Here is a 16542-nt window from a genome sequence, read left to right as displayed (position 1 = left end):
CCTTTGTAATTGTTTTAGTGCCCAGAATCTTAAATAAAAGAGTCTTCGTGAGTTTTAACCAGGGCTTGATGCAAGAACAGCAAATATGAAGAAAGTAACCCTACTCTTGTCTGAAAAAAATTACTGTGGAAAAGTTGTGCTTGATATGTGCTTTGCCTAAGTACCCATGTTATACATCCCTTTATCTTTATTTCTTATTTTTAAAAAACTGTGGTGAAATACACATAACATGAAATTTAGCATCTTAACCATTTCTAAGTGGACAGCACAATCGTCTTTATTAGATTCACTCACGGCGGCTGAGCAGCCACCCCAACGACTGGCCCCTACCACAGTTTTCATCCTGCAAAGCCATGAAACACTCACTCCCCTCCCTGCCCCCTCATCCCAGACTAGATGCTCCTTTACAAACTGTGAATCAGAAAAAAGACTGTCTCGGGAACAGGATGGTTTCCCCAGCAGCAAAGGCTCTCAGCGCTCGGTTTAGCTCTGACAACAAATAGTCTTACGGGCTTAGAAGACCTACTGTGTCCTCCATTTGGCTTCCTATCCACAGTTTAACAAAGTTACCATTTACCTCTTGCTCAATGTACGTCCCCAGAAAGACTTTCTGGATGTAGAAGGAGTATGAAGTGTGTACATGGAGAGATGCATGCCCAGAGCAGCTGAAATCCCGGAGAGCCCCGGGAGACGTCAGACGGCACCGATGGCAAAGGTGAGAGCAGCAAGCATCTCCCCTTGACCATCTCGTGTGTTCGAGATATTCCTGTCGGCGCACTGTCTGCGCACGGACAGTGCTTTCAATCCCTTCGCATTTCTCAGTTTTGTCCAGACATTCTTTTCCATGACTTCTCCGCTCCCAGCCTTAAGTTTCCTGCCCCGGAAGTTGGGGGGTCTCTGGGTTCTCCCTTTGTCACCTCCCCGCCCAATGCCCTTCAGAAGCAGGTCTCCGTGACACTGGGACCCATGAGGTCTGCCCGCGACGGACACAGGTAAGGAGCGAGACCCCGGCGGTGCTCCTCGGGGTGCTGGGACAGGCTGCGCTGACTGTGTGAGTCTTGTTTGGGGCCCTAAGCCCTCCAGTCCCCTTATTTTATTCAAGTTCCTCCTTCTCAGGAGAACGTGAACTCTCTGGGCTAAGGACCTGCTGCTGCCCGCTCTCAGGAAGGCTGCTTTCTGTTCTGGACGCTTGCTTCACCCTCACTGAACCTCTGCTCAGACGCGGGCCCCTCCTCATCCCCACTACAAGGGTTCTAGAAATCTGGCTGCCGTCCTCCCCCCATCCTCCTGATTGCTGCTGCAATGTCACACTTGGAACGCATGTCACGTACGGGTGCTGACATCACTGTGAAAGTAGACCACCGCCTCCTGGCTGGGGCATGCCTGTCCCCAAAGCAGAAACGCAATCTCATCACGGAGGGACACCAACAAATCGGGACTGACAGTCTGCCCAGAGGCGGCCGCCTGATTTTAAACGCAATTTCCTGGAGCAGCCACACCTATTAGTTCACATGCTGCCTAAAAGACGAACGATCTGCAGGTCTCTGGTCTGGAAAAAAAAAAAAACCCAATGTTTACTCTCTTCAGAAAAGTCCCTGCACCGACCCAAAGAAACCCGAGAAGTTGTCTTAGACTGGAGGACACATGGCAACTAAACGCAAGCACAAAGCCAAGATTCTGTTGCTAATAAAGGAGGTTACCAGGGCAACAGGTGAAACCTGAGCAAGCTCTGCACATGAGATGTATCAGTGTCACTTTTCTGATTTTGATAATGTCCTTGTTTTTTAAGGAAACACAGACTAAAGAGCTTAGGGGTAAACGGGCATCGCACCCACAACTTCCGTTCAAGGGATTCAGGACACACACACAGACACACAGAGAGAGAGGACAAAGCCGCTGCGATACAGCGTTCACGTGTGGGGAACCAGGGGGCGGGGCGGCCAGCCACCAATCAAACGGGGTGCCCTCCTTTACCTGCTTGTCCCTGTGGCCCCAGAACACCCACACAGGTAGAACACATGCTCTTAGTGGAGGCACACCAACCCGTTTACTGGTGTCCTGGCCTCAAATCCTTGGGACCTGTTCCGTGAGTCGCTCGCCTTCATCTCTCCCCAACGACCTGGCCTCAACAGGCCCCTCCTCCCCAGGATCTGAAACCGTGTGAGTCTGTCCAAGCGGGAAACTCCACGGCTCCTAGCCCACCCCACACACAACAGTCTGCACAACCAGCCTGTCCTCTGGCCTCCGCTGGGGTGCCAAGGAGCGGGGAACCCACAATGAACTCACTGTAGCTTCTTGACAACACAGACATGAGCCCAGGAGGTGGTTCCCTGAAACACAAGATCACTAGTTGCATTTATTAATCTTTTCAAGTTCTAAAGTGAGTATGCTTTTAATAAACAATAGAAATCACAACAAAGATTATCTGAAAAACAGGGACCAGCACAATGCTGAAATCCGGGAAGACTTACAAAGGCCATCTGAACAGTGCCTACCTCCTTCTGGGGTAATAGCCAAGGAAGAGTCACAAAGACCAACACAAAGAGCGGGGCCCGGTCACACTGCCCGGTCTGCACGTGTCCAGCATCCCAGCGCCCCACGGGGCCAAGTGCATGAACACACGAGACGCGAAGGCACTGCCATCCCAAGGAGCGTGAAATAACGTTGAGTACTGTGTTCACGTCAACAGTGGCTGCTCCCACACTAATATACAGCTGCTTCTGTCCAAGGGGAGCCAAACGAGCCTCAGGTGCAGCACACACTGTCCTCCCTCAGGGCGCCGGGGGATCTTTACGCCAGGTGTATGGTAGACAGCTAACTGAATTAGAGGCCACACATAATTTTAAACTTGGAAGAGAGACATATGAACAAATTCATCACTGCTGATTTGATCTCAGAGCCCTCAAAGTCTTAACCTTAAAGTGTTGGCTATTACAAGGCTTTTATCGATAAATGAATTCTCCATCAGAGGAAACTAGCAGAAGATTCTAAAACAAAAACAAAGAACTTTCCCTCCAGCTAACCCTCAACAGAGATAAAGATAGGAAACTGACACACTACGCTCATTTTCGTTAACCTCAGTTTAACTAAGGAAAGGCTTCTAAGTAAGTTATTGGCCTTAAAGTCTGTTATGAATTTATGAAACTTCAGGAAATAAACACCTGACCAAGGCTGTCTGCTGTTCTTAGTCAAGCAGATGAGATCCAGTGGGGATCAGGGGCCCATGGAGAAGGAGCTAGCCTGGGGGGACAGGACACACAGGGCTGGGGCAGGTGATGGCCTGGATGACAGCTGTGCCCCAGGCTCTGTTTGTCAGAGTCTGAGGCCACACACACGGGAAAAGAGAGGTAGGCTGGGCAGGCTGAAGGCACCAGAAGCAGAAGTCTACACACATGCAGATGTCTGTGTCCATAAGTGCACTGGGAAGGCCTGGGAGCAGCGAAGAGCGTCGTGTCCAACACCAAACCCATCACTAGAAACTAGGGCTGCTGGGAAAAATGGGGCATCCACGGTGAGGCCAGAACATCTCCAAAGAGAAGTAAGGAAGTGCTCACAGAATGACAAAGACACGTCAGAACACAGAGGCCAGACTGACAAGGCCCCCACCTGGCCCAACACGTGAAGGTGAAGCACCAAATTAAATGAGGGCAGTAGTGGGCCACAAGCCACTGAAGCAGCCAGGAGCCCATGCTGACACGAATGCACTAAAGTTTGAGGTGGAACAGAATGTTTACACTAAGTGCCTCGCATGAAATCGTATTAGTTACAAGGGGACAGAACGGCCTCACTGGAGAAGCCAGGCAGACGCCCCCTCTGCCAAGTGGTCAGGGTGCAGACACACAGCCTGGACGAGATACGGAGGAGGAGAGGACAGCTCCACGCTCCACCAGCACCTGCTGGAGACCAACAGGAGTTCATCTCCAAATACAAAGAGACGGCCTGCAACAAACCTCAAGTTTAGATAGAAACCAAGCCCCGATGCTGGTCGGTCCCCTGGCTGTACTGGGGTCGCACAGGACAGTGTACTTGTCTGTTGGCAGATCACACTCCAGTATCTGTTTTTTAAAAGCTCTTTGTATTATACAACTTTTTCCTTAGTCTGAAATTGGCTTAAAAAAACAAAAACAAAGCCCTCACTTTTAAATCATTATGTTTACATAAAGTGTAGGTTCATCAAACACACCTATTCATAAACATGCTATACTGCATCAATTCAAATCCAAATCAAATACAAGATGAGGACTAATTTCAACCGGCAAGACGATTCATCTGGCGTGACCCCCGGGAGCGTCACACAGAACGCATCCTGGGGAGGCGTCCGCACAAGCACGCGCCAGGGAGCTGGCAGCGGCCGGCCGCACCTACCGTAGGACGCAGCACAGCACCGTGAGATGAGTGGGCACGCTGGCTGGGTTGAGCATGGCTGGTGTGTCCGACCTCATGCAGGCCAGGAAGGCCCTCATCCTGCGGTTCTTGTCCTCCACCGCCTTCCCCAGCCAGAGTCTCTTCAGGTTGGGGCAGGTCCACTCCCTGAAGGCAAGGGCTTCCACCAGCTCCGGGGTCTGGGGAGACTTCCCTTTGTAAGCTGCCCACTCTTTAATGATCACTGGCGAGACTACAGGAAGGAAAAGCAGAGGAGAACCATTTATGCCCCATCGCAGCCGCCTTAAGCCTAACAAAACCCAAAAGCTCTAGTAATTATAGTTTGAGGATGTCACCCCTTGTATAGCAACGCACTCTCTCATTAGCAAGCCCTCGGTGATCAGTCCTCCCTCTGAGACACTTGTGTTTCCTACTCCATGCACCTTAGTGACTCATTCGGATTTGCAGTCAGGCCACCAATAAATTTCTTCTCAATCAAATCAAATCAAACTGGACTTCTCCATATAACTATTATGTATAAGTCAACAATGTTAGACAAAATTTGTTTTAATATTTTAAATCCACTAACAGTCTTAGTAATAACAACTGGTAACATTTAGAGAAGTGTATGACTATCGTGGAAACCAGACAGCGAAGCTTTTTCTATATAAATACTTTTACTAATTAGATTTGAGAAATAATTTGCAATTTGGCAGCCACTTTACTCTAGGACCTCCTACTTTAATAAATATAACTGTTAAACTCTATTTTAAGGATTAACAGGGACAAACTACCACACAGTGAGACCCCCACAGCCCAGCAAGGCAGCAAGCGGAAGCAGTATTCCATGTTTCAAAAATCCCAGGTGAAGTCGGCACACAGTATTTCTATTCAGCAAGACTGAAGACAAACTGTAAAATTCCCCATTTCACCTCAAAAAAAAAAAATCAAGATGTTCTAAGTTGGTATCATACAAAACAATGACCTTTTATCCACAGTGGTTTTACCCCTATTAGCATCAATTAATTCTTAAAACACACACAAACATGCACATTTTCCCATGTAAGTTCCAGATTACTTAAAGGAGACACTATGATGGGACACGGGGAGGGAGGACAATGAAGATAAGGCATACTGCAGAGAAGTGCGGTAAAACTTCTCATCAAAATGCACTGATGTCAACAATTGGGCAGGAAAATCTGGGTGTGCGTTTAGTAAGTAACAAAGCGCTCACTTTGATCAATAACCATCAGAACCGAAGCAGGGCGCCCCTGGCCCAAGGAGCCGCTCGCATGCCCTCCCGCCTCCCCACGTGGCTGACAGCTGGACAGGAGCCAGGATGGTGCTGTGATTCTAATGTGACCTTGGATGTATCAATTTTATCCAAATAACAGTACCCCACCTGGGTTCATTTTCCCTAAAGTAACACCCAGGACAGACTGAGCAAATGGAGAGACGGTGAAGAACCCGAATCCTGACAAAGTTAAACGATTAACTGGCCCACCTCCAGCTCCACCCCAAGTCTGAACAGAGTCAGGCAAGACAACCATCTCTTCCAATGTCAGGAAGAATTTCAGGAGTCAGATACTTGGATATATACAGTGTGTCAACGACAGGAAAAGCAAGCTTTGGCACATTCAGCCCCAGTCAAGTCAGGTGACAGTGAGCTGCAGAGGAGCGCCATGACCAGTCATTCTGCAGGGCCCCCCCCCCATCTCCCAGGAGCAGGCTGCTTGAGCAGGGATGCAAGTCAAGACAGTTTCTGAAAATGTTCCTCTTACAAAAAAGTAACTGTTCCGTCACTGGGAAAATCCCTTTAATTTACATTTGAATATATTAGTGTTTAAATGTTAAAGGCAAATTTTAAATACTTAAAATGTTCATCTTAAAGTCCACCAAGTCAAAACAGAGCTATACATGTATATATAAATACATGCTTCTTGAAATTAATCTATTTTTACGTGCCAAACGCAAACTCACAAAGTCCCCACTGTTCAGCAGACCCTGTCCGTGGACTCACAATCTAGCCACCCACCCCCCATGCCCGCCCAGCTCCAGCACACACAGCTCCACGCAGGGCCTGCCCATACACAGGGGGCGCCGGTCACCGCCGCAGGGTGCCCCTGGGTGCCCTGCCCGCCCCGCCTTTGCCCCAACTACCATCTCAGAGGCTGGCACACTGTCAGTCCCAACAAAAGAGGTGAAAGGAGGTTACCAAATAACCCGTTAACCAGTTCGCTGCACTTCTATCAGGTCACTCCACAAAGTGCATTTTCATGCCTCCAAGAGCAAAAACGCATGAATCTATTTTTCTTAGGTACGTCTTTGTTTTGCTGGCAAAGATTTATTTAATGAAACTAATTATATTTTATCTTTGGTTGTTAATCTAGGCTCTCTTATTTTCTCCCTCCAAAACACACACACACACCACACCACGCACGCATGCACACAGAGCATAAGTTTACTGCATCTTAAAAAAACCTCAGGATACACTGTCAGAGACTCCTTTGAGCTTTCTCAAGAGAGGCACTCTTATTAAAGCTTCCTTCATCTCCATTTCTCTCCCTTTTGACAGCTCTGTTCTTGCCTCTTTTAATAATTTTTAACAATCATTTTATTTTGTCTTCATTCTAGAAATAAATTTTTGGTGGAGGATTTTCATTCTGAAGCTCAGAATGCTTAGACCTCTACATGCTTTATGTTCTAAGATACAGCGCAGATAAGTGGAGGCTGGAAGTGCCAGCGGCCCCTTCACGAGTGTCTGTTTACCCAAGTCTTCCCTGAAGCTGCCCTAGACAGCTGTCCACACTCGCGGGGGCTCCGAAGGACCCAAGTGTGCCCGAGTTTACCTGGCATGGTGCTGTGTGCTCGGCTCCCGTACAGCCCGCAAAGGCTGCAGATGAGCACACGCTCACGCCTAAGGACTGCCACCTGACGCCGTGAGCCCGCGTCCCTGGGGAAAGGATGGCTCCAGTACTAGCAGGGATGTGCCGTCGGTTCCCACCAGGAGCGCAGCGCAGGGGGGAGCGCAGCTGTCAAGGAGGTATCGGATGTCTTAGCTTCCTCTCATCCTTCCAAGCATTTTTGCTGCTTCTCTGCACTACTCAGAACAAGAATGGCTCAAAGGGGAGGGGCTTCAGGGCGGCAGAACAGAAGGAGGCGGGGCTCACCCTCTCCCACAAATACATCCACGTGTAGAACATTCTCAAAGAATGGCCCCCAACTGAATTTAGGAAATACATGTCTTTTTTTTTTTTTTGGAAGTTTTTCGTCACTCATCACTTTATTTCAAACATTGTCTGGACGAAGGGAATATTCTACTCAGGCAAATTTGTGAAGCTCAAGAATTAGGAAATAAATGTCTTTATCAGAGAAAATAGGCAGCAAAATGTGCAGCAATGAAAAACTGTTCCAAAAGCAAAGATGCTCCTATTGGCTTTATTTTTTAACACGTGTGTATCTGTTTTTGAACAACTGAACATTTGGAGACCTTCTGTGTACACTGCCACTCAGTAGCTGTGGAAACTTTGGCCAATCACCTAATAGATATGTACTAAGTACCTACTATGTACCAGACTGGCTGGGGCATGGGTGAGGCAGGTGCCAACCCCCGTGTGCCCATGCTATTAGCAAGGGTCTCAAATTCTGAGGACTAGGCCCCTCATCTGCCTCACCCCAGCCCAGCCCTGGGACTAGGCACTGAAAAAAGGACGCCAGCCACTCACTCTGCAGCACAATCCAGATGAGGAAACACAAAGGTGCCTCACACCCCTGTTATGTGCTCACGACTGTGTGAGACCAACCTATGTTGTATAGACTCATTACATTAGATTAATTAAAGATTCGTGTTTTATAAAATAATGAATTCCAAGAGACATCCCATTCCGGGGTTGACACGTGGCAGCCTCTGCGTTACAAGCTGCCTGACAGGGGTGGCTGAGGCACACGCAGCACCTTCCCTCCCTCTGGCTCCGGGCTCCTTCTGAAGTCGCTGCTGCCCAGGAGGGAAGGCTCAGTCTCTAACTCAGCGCACAGGAACAAGCAGGTGCAGAGTGGCCAGCTCTTAGCATTTTCTGCAAAAACCACCGGTTATACAGGGATTTTCCAGATGGCACGGGCAGCTGGATTACAGGAACACCCTGAGCGCACGTCCGAGTGCCCACAGACACGAGCACTGTGGTATAAAACTCTCTGTGCAAAGGTACCATTTTAGAAAGACATGTTCCTGTTGCCTTGTTAAAACAATAAGAGAATTCCAGAAATCAGCTAACCCAGTTGCTGTCCATGAATAAATCTGTGTGTCACCATCAACAAATATTTAACTTGTCTTTTCTACCGACAGGAAAACTCCCAATTTCAAGTAAAGGTCTGAGAAAAAACTGAATATCAGGTTGTCTTTCTGACCTGAAACTAAACTGAATTTTCATGTTGGCAAAAGCAATTCTAAGGCATCAGTTTTCCGTATTCCTGGAGGCTAAATTTATAACGTACTTTCTGTACTAAAAGCACTTCTTCAAAATACAATTTCAGGACCCAAAACATTATTATGCTTAAGCTGTCAGTAAAAACCCAATGTTTTCCATCAGACATTAGCCATGTTCTACTATCTTCACATTTAAATATGTGACGACCAGCTACCTTGGAAATCTGTTATAATGCTGATTTCAGGATCCATCCCAGACCAGGAACAATGAACACGTTTCATTGTGTCAGCCTATTCTAACTCACTGGTAGTGGCCGGCTCTAGTGCCATCTGATGAAGTATATGCCTCTAAGCTCGGTGCCAGAACACCACTAGCACCGAGCAGTGCAGCACATGGGCGATAAGGTTACAGGTAAGGAAAAAGATGGAGACAAAAAACCTCCAAGACTGCAGCCAACTGGACCTTTCGTCTACATCTCTGCGTGCGTGGGTGTGTGCGTGCGTGCGTGCGCGCGCGCGCGTGTGTGTGTGTGTGTGTGTGTGTATCTGGGCAGGAGCCACTGTTTCACTCACTGAGCTTTCCTGGGGTTATAGAAAAAAAAAAACAAATAAATAGAAACAAAACTCTAGTTCCTTCATATTAGGGCAGAAACAGAAAAATGGGTGCAATGATAGCTGGTCTACCCTTCCAATGGGAGAATGGCTGGTTAACTTTCGAGCAGCATGGTGTGCACCCTCCATGACTCTCAGAAGTAAAAGGCTATCAGTTCTTCCCTTAAACCTTTCATCCCTGAGACTGGGGGCATCTTACTATCTACAAAAATATATACGCTCAGTAGGCCACAGGGTACACAGAAGAACACGATGTGACATGGTGTTCAAGGACCCATGACATAAATAAAAATCTGAAAGAGCGCCATCAAACACTGGCCTGGCACACAACACTGCCTTCTTCCTCAGCTGACTCTTGAGCTTGGCTGCTCAAAGTTTTGTGAGGAAAAGGCAGTTTGCTAACGCTACTTCTGGAAAGCTTTGAAGGATAAAGAAAGTCAGATTAATACACAAACATCTTCCATGAAATCAAGAGAAAAAATGTTTATGGTATCCAACTGTTACACAAATTAAAACAGCACACTTATGTTGGTCACGTTGAAGTATTCTGTTTTATAACGTAATCCACAATGAGCAAATGTAATGTATTTATTTTCAGTTAGCAGTCCCAACTATTAGCACTAACAAAATTCCTAAAGCAAATTGGACCAAGAGGAGAAAAAAAAAATCAATGTTCCTTTTGACTTTTCCTGATAGTTTAAAAAGTAGAGGAAATATGGGAAAATACAGATAAGCATAGTACATACTACACACAGTACATAAACTTGTTTCCTATTCCATAAATACAACTCATGTGTTTATAATTTATGTCTCATCTATTTTCTATAACTCTGTTTCTTTTACCTAATCTTGAGGTACTGGGAAGACTTAGAGAAAACAGAAGCCAGTTTTATTAAGAGGACAATAATTTTAAAATGTGCAAATCGCTTCCTGGATTTTTTTTAACTCTTCAGGTATAGCTGAAGTGATTCATTACCCTTGTAGTCTTTTTAGAACCTGACCCCTTTCTTGTGGCCCCTCCCATTCACCCTGAGGGAGCACCTGGGGGGGGACCCCAGTGCCTGGGTGATGGGGGAGCGCCTCCCCGCCCCAGGGCAGCAAAGGCCAGAGCTGCTTTCAGGGCTGGAGAGCGTCTGGAGTTCACCCATGAAGGCCTCAGGGCCAGGGCTGGCTCAGACCCAGGCACCTGTCTCCAGGCCCGGCCTGTATTCCAGCAGCTGCAGAGAAAGCTCCCTGGTCCTGTGTCTCCCCATAGCAACTGCCACTGTCACCATCCAGCACATCTGGGAGAATCTGCCTGTGTCAGGTCAACACCTTCTGCTTGCCCCACTGGCAGGACTTTGAATTCCACAGTAGTTCCCACAATAAAACAAGTATTCTGATGAATTTACCAAAGTAAAATGATAGAACCTAGAAATGGACAAAAAGGAATAGAAAACAAACTGGCAGCATGTGATTCATCAGGACCTTCAGAGGCTGCTGTTTTTTTAAGGATCTGATTGTAGATATCCTACTGTAACCATATAATGACTTTAAAAAGAAACTCTGGTAAGTCCCACAAAAATCCATTGTTGCTCATGAACACTTTATCATGGGCCTTAATTAAGAGACGAGATTTCCAAATGGACACATGTCTTACATCTAGTAAGGGTCAAGTATTTTTGAACAACCCTTTAGACTTCAATGTGCCCTTTGACTCATTCGCTCTGACAATAAAGCCATCTTCAGGAAACTCCTGATCGTCTCAGTAACCACCCCAGAATCGTGCATCTGTACGCAGAGCGTTCTGAGGCCACGTTAGATCAAAGCCCTCACATTCAGAAGCGGCTGCATCACCCACTTGAGTTGGTGGGTTTACCCGGAGCCCACCCAGCTCGGTCCTGGTTACCGGACCATCAAAGTGGACGGCAAAGCCAGCGGGCATCCAAAGGACAAACCTGTCCCAAGGACCGCATGGCGCACTGTCACGTGGCTTACAAATCTCCCGCAAGGTGCCACTCGTTTCATTTCATCTACGTATGATCTAAAAGTAAGCATCAGTAAAACAAGATTTCAACATACTCTCAAGTCTTGGCAACCAAGAACTCCCAAGAGGCCGTTCAAGGTCAGCCTCTCTTCACATGACCCGACATTGTCATTGTCCCATCTCATCCAGGCCTTCAAGAAAGCGTACAGTATTTTCTTCACAAGAAGAGTAAAACGCATAGTCACTTAGTAGAAGCTGCACGCATGGAAACCTGAATTGGTACCACCATTAGTCGGTGTTTCCCACTGGCCAAAAGTAACAGCGGTAACGGACAACCGTCGCCCATCCTTGAAAAGAAGGCAGAGGAGAGGGGAGTCAGTGGAGGCAGAAGGAAAGGAGAAAGACACGCCTGCTGAATTCTCTCTGAAGCTACGGCCTTCTCCCATCCATCGCACACAGGTACACCTTCCTCCTCCTTTCCTTAGTACTCCCTGGGGCCTTCCCCATCCAAATGAGCTCAAGCCACCTCCGTCCGGTCACCCCAGACCCGACCATCCTTCTTCTCTTTTCTTCCCTTGATCACGCCACTCCCCACGCCCTCCAGCCCCAGCTACAACTGGCCTGCCACAGGCAAGCTGACCCTGTCATTCCCCTTGGAGAGCAGCACCAGGCCCTACTGTGTGGTCTGCACACTCAGCCCTTCCTCACAGTTGGCCTCTCTCTGGCTTATGCTCAGAGGATGCTGGTCCATTTAGTCAACACCGTCCACTGGCTTCTGCTTTCCAATACTATTGTCTGCTAACAGGCCAGCCTCTCCCAGGCCAGCAGGACAAACTACAATTAAGCAATGAGGGAGTGAGCATGCTGTGTGCTGACAACTGTGTGTTTGTCCGACCATGTTTCAAAACTGCAGACATGCAGCAGGGCGGAAGAGAGCAACACTCCTACTTCCTGAGAGCACCTGGCACCTGAAGCTCCCTGAACTGCAGGGGACAGGGACAATCACACCAGACCTGAGGGGTGCACACCACCCAATGCCGAGAGCAGGAACAGAGCACACCAGCCATACTCACAAATACGGCCATGGGGAGCCTGTCCTGGGAGCTACCTGAGGGTCCCCAGGATGGGGTCAGTGAAAAGTCCTGAGGCGTCTGCTGCACAGAGATAACCATGCTTCTGGAACACACAAGCAGATGAAAGAGCAGCCTTTCACCAGCAAAGTCACCGCAGTGTCACAGAGCTGAGGACATGGCAGGAAGTGGGGCTGCATGGCACACAGCATCCTAGGCCCGACAGAGACCCAACGGGGCCACAGGGACGAGGTTGGTCAGGGCCGGCGGCGGACTGAAGTCAGGGTCACAGCACAGAAGGCTGAGCAATCCCATGCAAAGTGCAAAAGGTCCTTCTTTCCTAGCGAATAAGCCACACACTGTGAGAAGAGAGGACATGTGCATCCGGAACACACCAGGCCTTTGAAAAGCGTGTCCACTGACAACACTCGTGTTGCACATGGCGTCCCGAGCCCTGACCAGGGCAGCCGACGCATCACCTTTACCAGCTGTGGTCACACAAACAGTTCGGCAGCCACTCTCAGTATGGCCACCTTCAAGCGAGGGTAGTATCAGACGCTTCATTTTAAAGGCTTCCAGAACCACAGTTTCATCACGGTCATCGGAAACAGAAAACTTAAAATCTACTGAACTAAGCTTTTGGCATTGCCAGGATCTCTCTAGGTTTGAGTTCCAAGGGTAAGACCCACTCCCACACTTGCCCCTGAGCTGGTCAGCTTCACCCGGGTCAGCAGGCCTGCACTGACCTGCCACACAAGCAGGTGATGTGTCACTAAATATCCTTTGTTTAGAGGATGATCTAGTAGTCTACAGTTTCCACAGTTCAAAATATTATTTTAGACTGCATGTTCTGGGAAACTTTTCTCTATTTCCTACTGAAGGCACAGTGACTTTTACATTCCCTACATTAGTAGATAAAATCACCGATAACAGAAAGGCATGATTTCCCCAAAATATTACACTGCCCACGAGGAGAGCGAATACTCCGACTTCAACTTTTGCCAACGCTCAAACAACAGTTTCTGTCTTCCCACTTCCCCTTCCACCCCCAGAGTCGATCAGCTGGAGGCCTCCGAGGGGGATCATCATTACAAGTCCCCTCTCAGCTTCAGGGATGTGCGCAGCGACACGCCAACAGCGCAGAGCGGCCCAGTGGACTGCCGGTGGGACCCTCCCAGGAACACTGGCTTCTGCAAAGAGCGAACCACATCTCGTGCATGCCAGAGCAGACCCTGCTACCGCTCTGCCTGGTACAGGCTAACCACAGCAGGACAGCAATCATTGGGGCTGTCTCCAGATCAACGTGCAGTTTAAAGGGCAAACCTGCTGTTTTATCGTTTTACTGAATAACCACCATTGCTGGTATGTCACTGAGGAAAAAAATCCCGTGGCGTGTCCTCCTTTCCTAAGAGCCCCAGTGAAGCCCACCTCCTCAACGTGGGGGCACTCAAGGTGGACTCAGTCACGATCTTTCTAAGGCTTTAGAAAATGCACAAGCGATTACGAGGTACCGAGGAAAACAAACAATGGATTTTACAGTACATACATTCTGGTGGAAGTCTGTTCTTTCTAAAAGCAAGTCTCTCAGTTTTCTTTCTGCTTTCTGCCAAGCTAAACAGGACTCCGTAAACATACTGACGAACTGGCCTATAGAGCAGGGCGGCGGGAGGCAGGTCTTTGCTGGCTTCATCTTCAATAGAAACAGCAATTTTGATTTCACCCTTTGCATGGAAGAAAGCAGAATAATATTGCACATTTTTCATGTTGAATTTACAATAAACTCACAGAAATATACTGTATTATCTCCAGTTAATGAAATTGCAATTCTATTCCAAATCAATTGCTTAACAAGTTGCCTACATCGAGATGTTTAGGGAGAGTTCATTTAGCAGGTTGTAGTCAAAACATACGCTCAAAGAGTCAAAATAAAATCTACATTGTTTTAGTTTTAATCTGGAATCAAGAACAAACGAAAACCATGTAGATGATCCCAAAGTCTTTGAAGCAATCTAGACAGATAACATCAGACAACAAAAAGAATAGAAAATGCTGAGAACGGGCAGATTTTATGCACAAGTCAGGATGGTCACACGTAATGAAACTCATCATTTTCAATGACCTATAATATGAAATTCACAAAATGAGCATCCTGAAAATAACATGGTCGAATTTATCTTTTTCCCTTCCATAAAAAATTACCATGCGCAAAAATGCTCTACCTAAGAGAACTCTCTTCAGTGTCACTCATTTTTAAAGTGTTCGGCATGTTTAAGGCCTCTGCCCTAGTGCGGCCAAGTACCTGACAGACGCGTCTCACTGAGTAAGAGGGCATGACAGCCCTTAGGGGCAGAAAATGAAGGAAGCCCTGCTCTGTTCACTCCCCCACCCCCTCTGCCAACATGGCAGGGGCTGTGCCATGGTGCAGGACCATGCTTCCAGGAGACAGATGACCTCAGCGACCACCTGCACTTGACACCATTGAAAATGCAGTGGTCCTGTCTCAGATATTTCATGGTGTCAAGGTACGTCAAGAGATTTTACAAGGAATTTTATTTACGTATGTTCATAACATATAAATAAATTTATGACCTCCAATGTCTATTAAATTTATTGATATATATATACTCCGAGTAATTTCTTTACATTTGCTTTTTCTTTCACGTAAACTTAATTTCAAAATTGGTCTTCTCCCTTAGCAGTACCTTCATACTCATTAATCTAGCAGCTGCATGTGGTTAACCAGCTCAACCCACAAATACTATCTCTCTCAATACTATGAGGATTTGACCTCTGCATTCTTACTATGAAGCTTCACTTTATTGCAAATGTCTCTGCCTGGACAATTTAATACTAGAGCTACTCAGCTCCCAGGAAAACAGCAAACATTTTAATCTAAACTTTTCCCCTAGTATATCAAAAAATTTTAGGTGGCACTTTAAAATCTGAAGACAGTCAAGTTTACTTTTCTCAACCACAGTCATTTAATCATCATTTGCCCTTGAAATCGGTGAGTACAGAAGAGGTGGACAGGCAGTTTGCATCACTCAGACTGATCCCCAGGTCAGACCCACCAGCATGGCAGGGCACAGCCAGCAGGGAGTCCAGGGACCTTATATTCCAAACAATCCCACAGAGCAAGGGCACAATCTTCCCAAACCTTGGTCCCTTTAAACTTAGCAAAATCCTTTTCCCGCAGGAGTAACTTTCACTTACCCTTATAATTTACGTTGGACCTGAAAAATAAAATGTTTACTTTATAACCATAATCTGAAAAGTGATACCATACATGCATACCCATATCAAATTACGGATGAGACTTGGACGTAATTACAATTTAAAAATAAATTGAAGGACTTGAATAAATTCTACTCGTCTTCACGTCCTTTATTTTATAAAATACAATATTCTTCGTGTCCTTTAATTTATAAAATGTAGAAGTAAGCAGTTCAAATTAGTCAGTTAACAGTTCAAGTGCAGCTCAGGAGTGCTGTGGCATGCGAGTGACTTGTACTTAATGACTCCATTTTACAAACCACAGACGGACTGCAGAAAGTAGGGAGAAAAAAGCCCGATCACACGTGGTGGGATGGACACTGATGGAAACATGCTAAAAATACATAGAGCAATGAATTAATTCTGCATGAGAAATCTGGTCACCAAGGTAGCTTACTAAATTTGGGGTCTATGATTATAAACATGAAGCCTGCAAACCACTGAGGAAATTTAAATACACACAGTTCTACTCAAGACACCAAGATTTAGAAACAGTTAATGGCACGCTGTGTGTCGATTTAAGCATACACTTGGTAAAATACTAGTAAAGTGAAATTTTATGTTGTGCTACAAAATCCTGTATTCCATTTTTGCTGTGTTATTCAGACTGTACTCAGTGAGACAGAGGAACAAGCGAAAGTACACGAAGCGCTATCAGCCACTCAGAAGTGGGGTATTTCTGGGACAGATGATACGAAATCAGATAGCGTAGGTGACATCAGTTAAACCTGACACTACGGCATAAACATGGTGCAGGAAAAATTGAAATGAGAGGTAAAAAGAATAAAATTACAAGTCAGAAAATTACACGAGGCATCAGTAATTAGATGTTTCAA

General features: G+C 46.7%; 1 protein-coding gene and 1 long non-coding RNA gene across 2 annotated transcripts in view; one reads left to right on the top strand and one right to left on the bottom strand.

Annotated features, from left to right (window-relative positions):
- FAM120A (family with sequence similarity 120 member A) overlaps positions 1-16542 on the bottom strand; it is a 98540-nt gene that overhangs the window by 20156 nt on the left and 61842 nt on the right. The window contains exons 10-11 of the mRNA XM_072959123.1: positions 13980-14154; positions 4366-4615 (exon numbers count right to left, since the gene is read on the bottom strand). Of these exons, the coding sequence (XP_072815224.1) occupies positions 4366-4615; positions 13980-14154 (425 nt within the window). The remainder of the gene's footprint in view (positions 1-4365; positions 4616-13979; positions 14155-16542) is intronic.
- Positions 859-1741, top strand: LOC140695790 (uncharacterized). Its single transcript, XR_012071606.1, has 2 exons — positions 859-992; positions 1117-1741. It is a non-coding gene; the product is annotated as an uncharacterized lncRNA (long non-coding RNA).

Source organism: Vicugna pacos, chromosome 4 (genome assembly GCF_048564905.1).
Source record: "Vicugna pacos chromosome 4, VicPac4, whole genome shotgun sequence".
In the NCBI taxonomy this organism is placed as follows: Eukaryota; Metazoa; Chordata; class Mammalia; order Artiodactyla; family Camelidae; genus Vicugna; species Vicugna pacos.
Note: the sequence above shows the minus strand (reverse complement) of the source record. Positions and strands in the feature narration are given on the sequence as shown.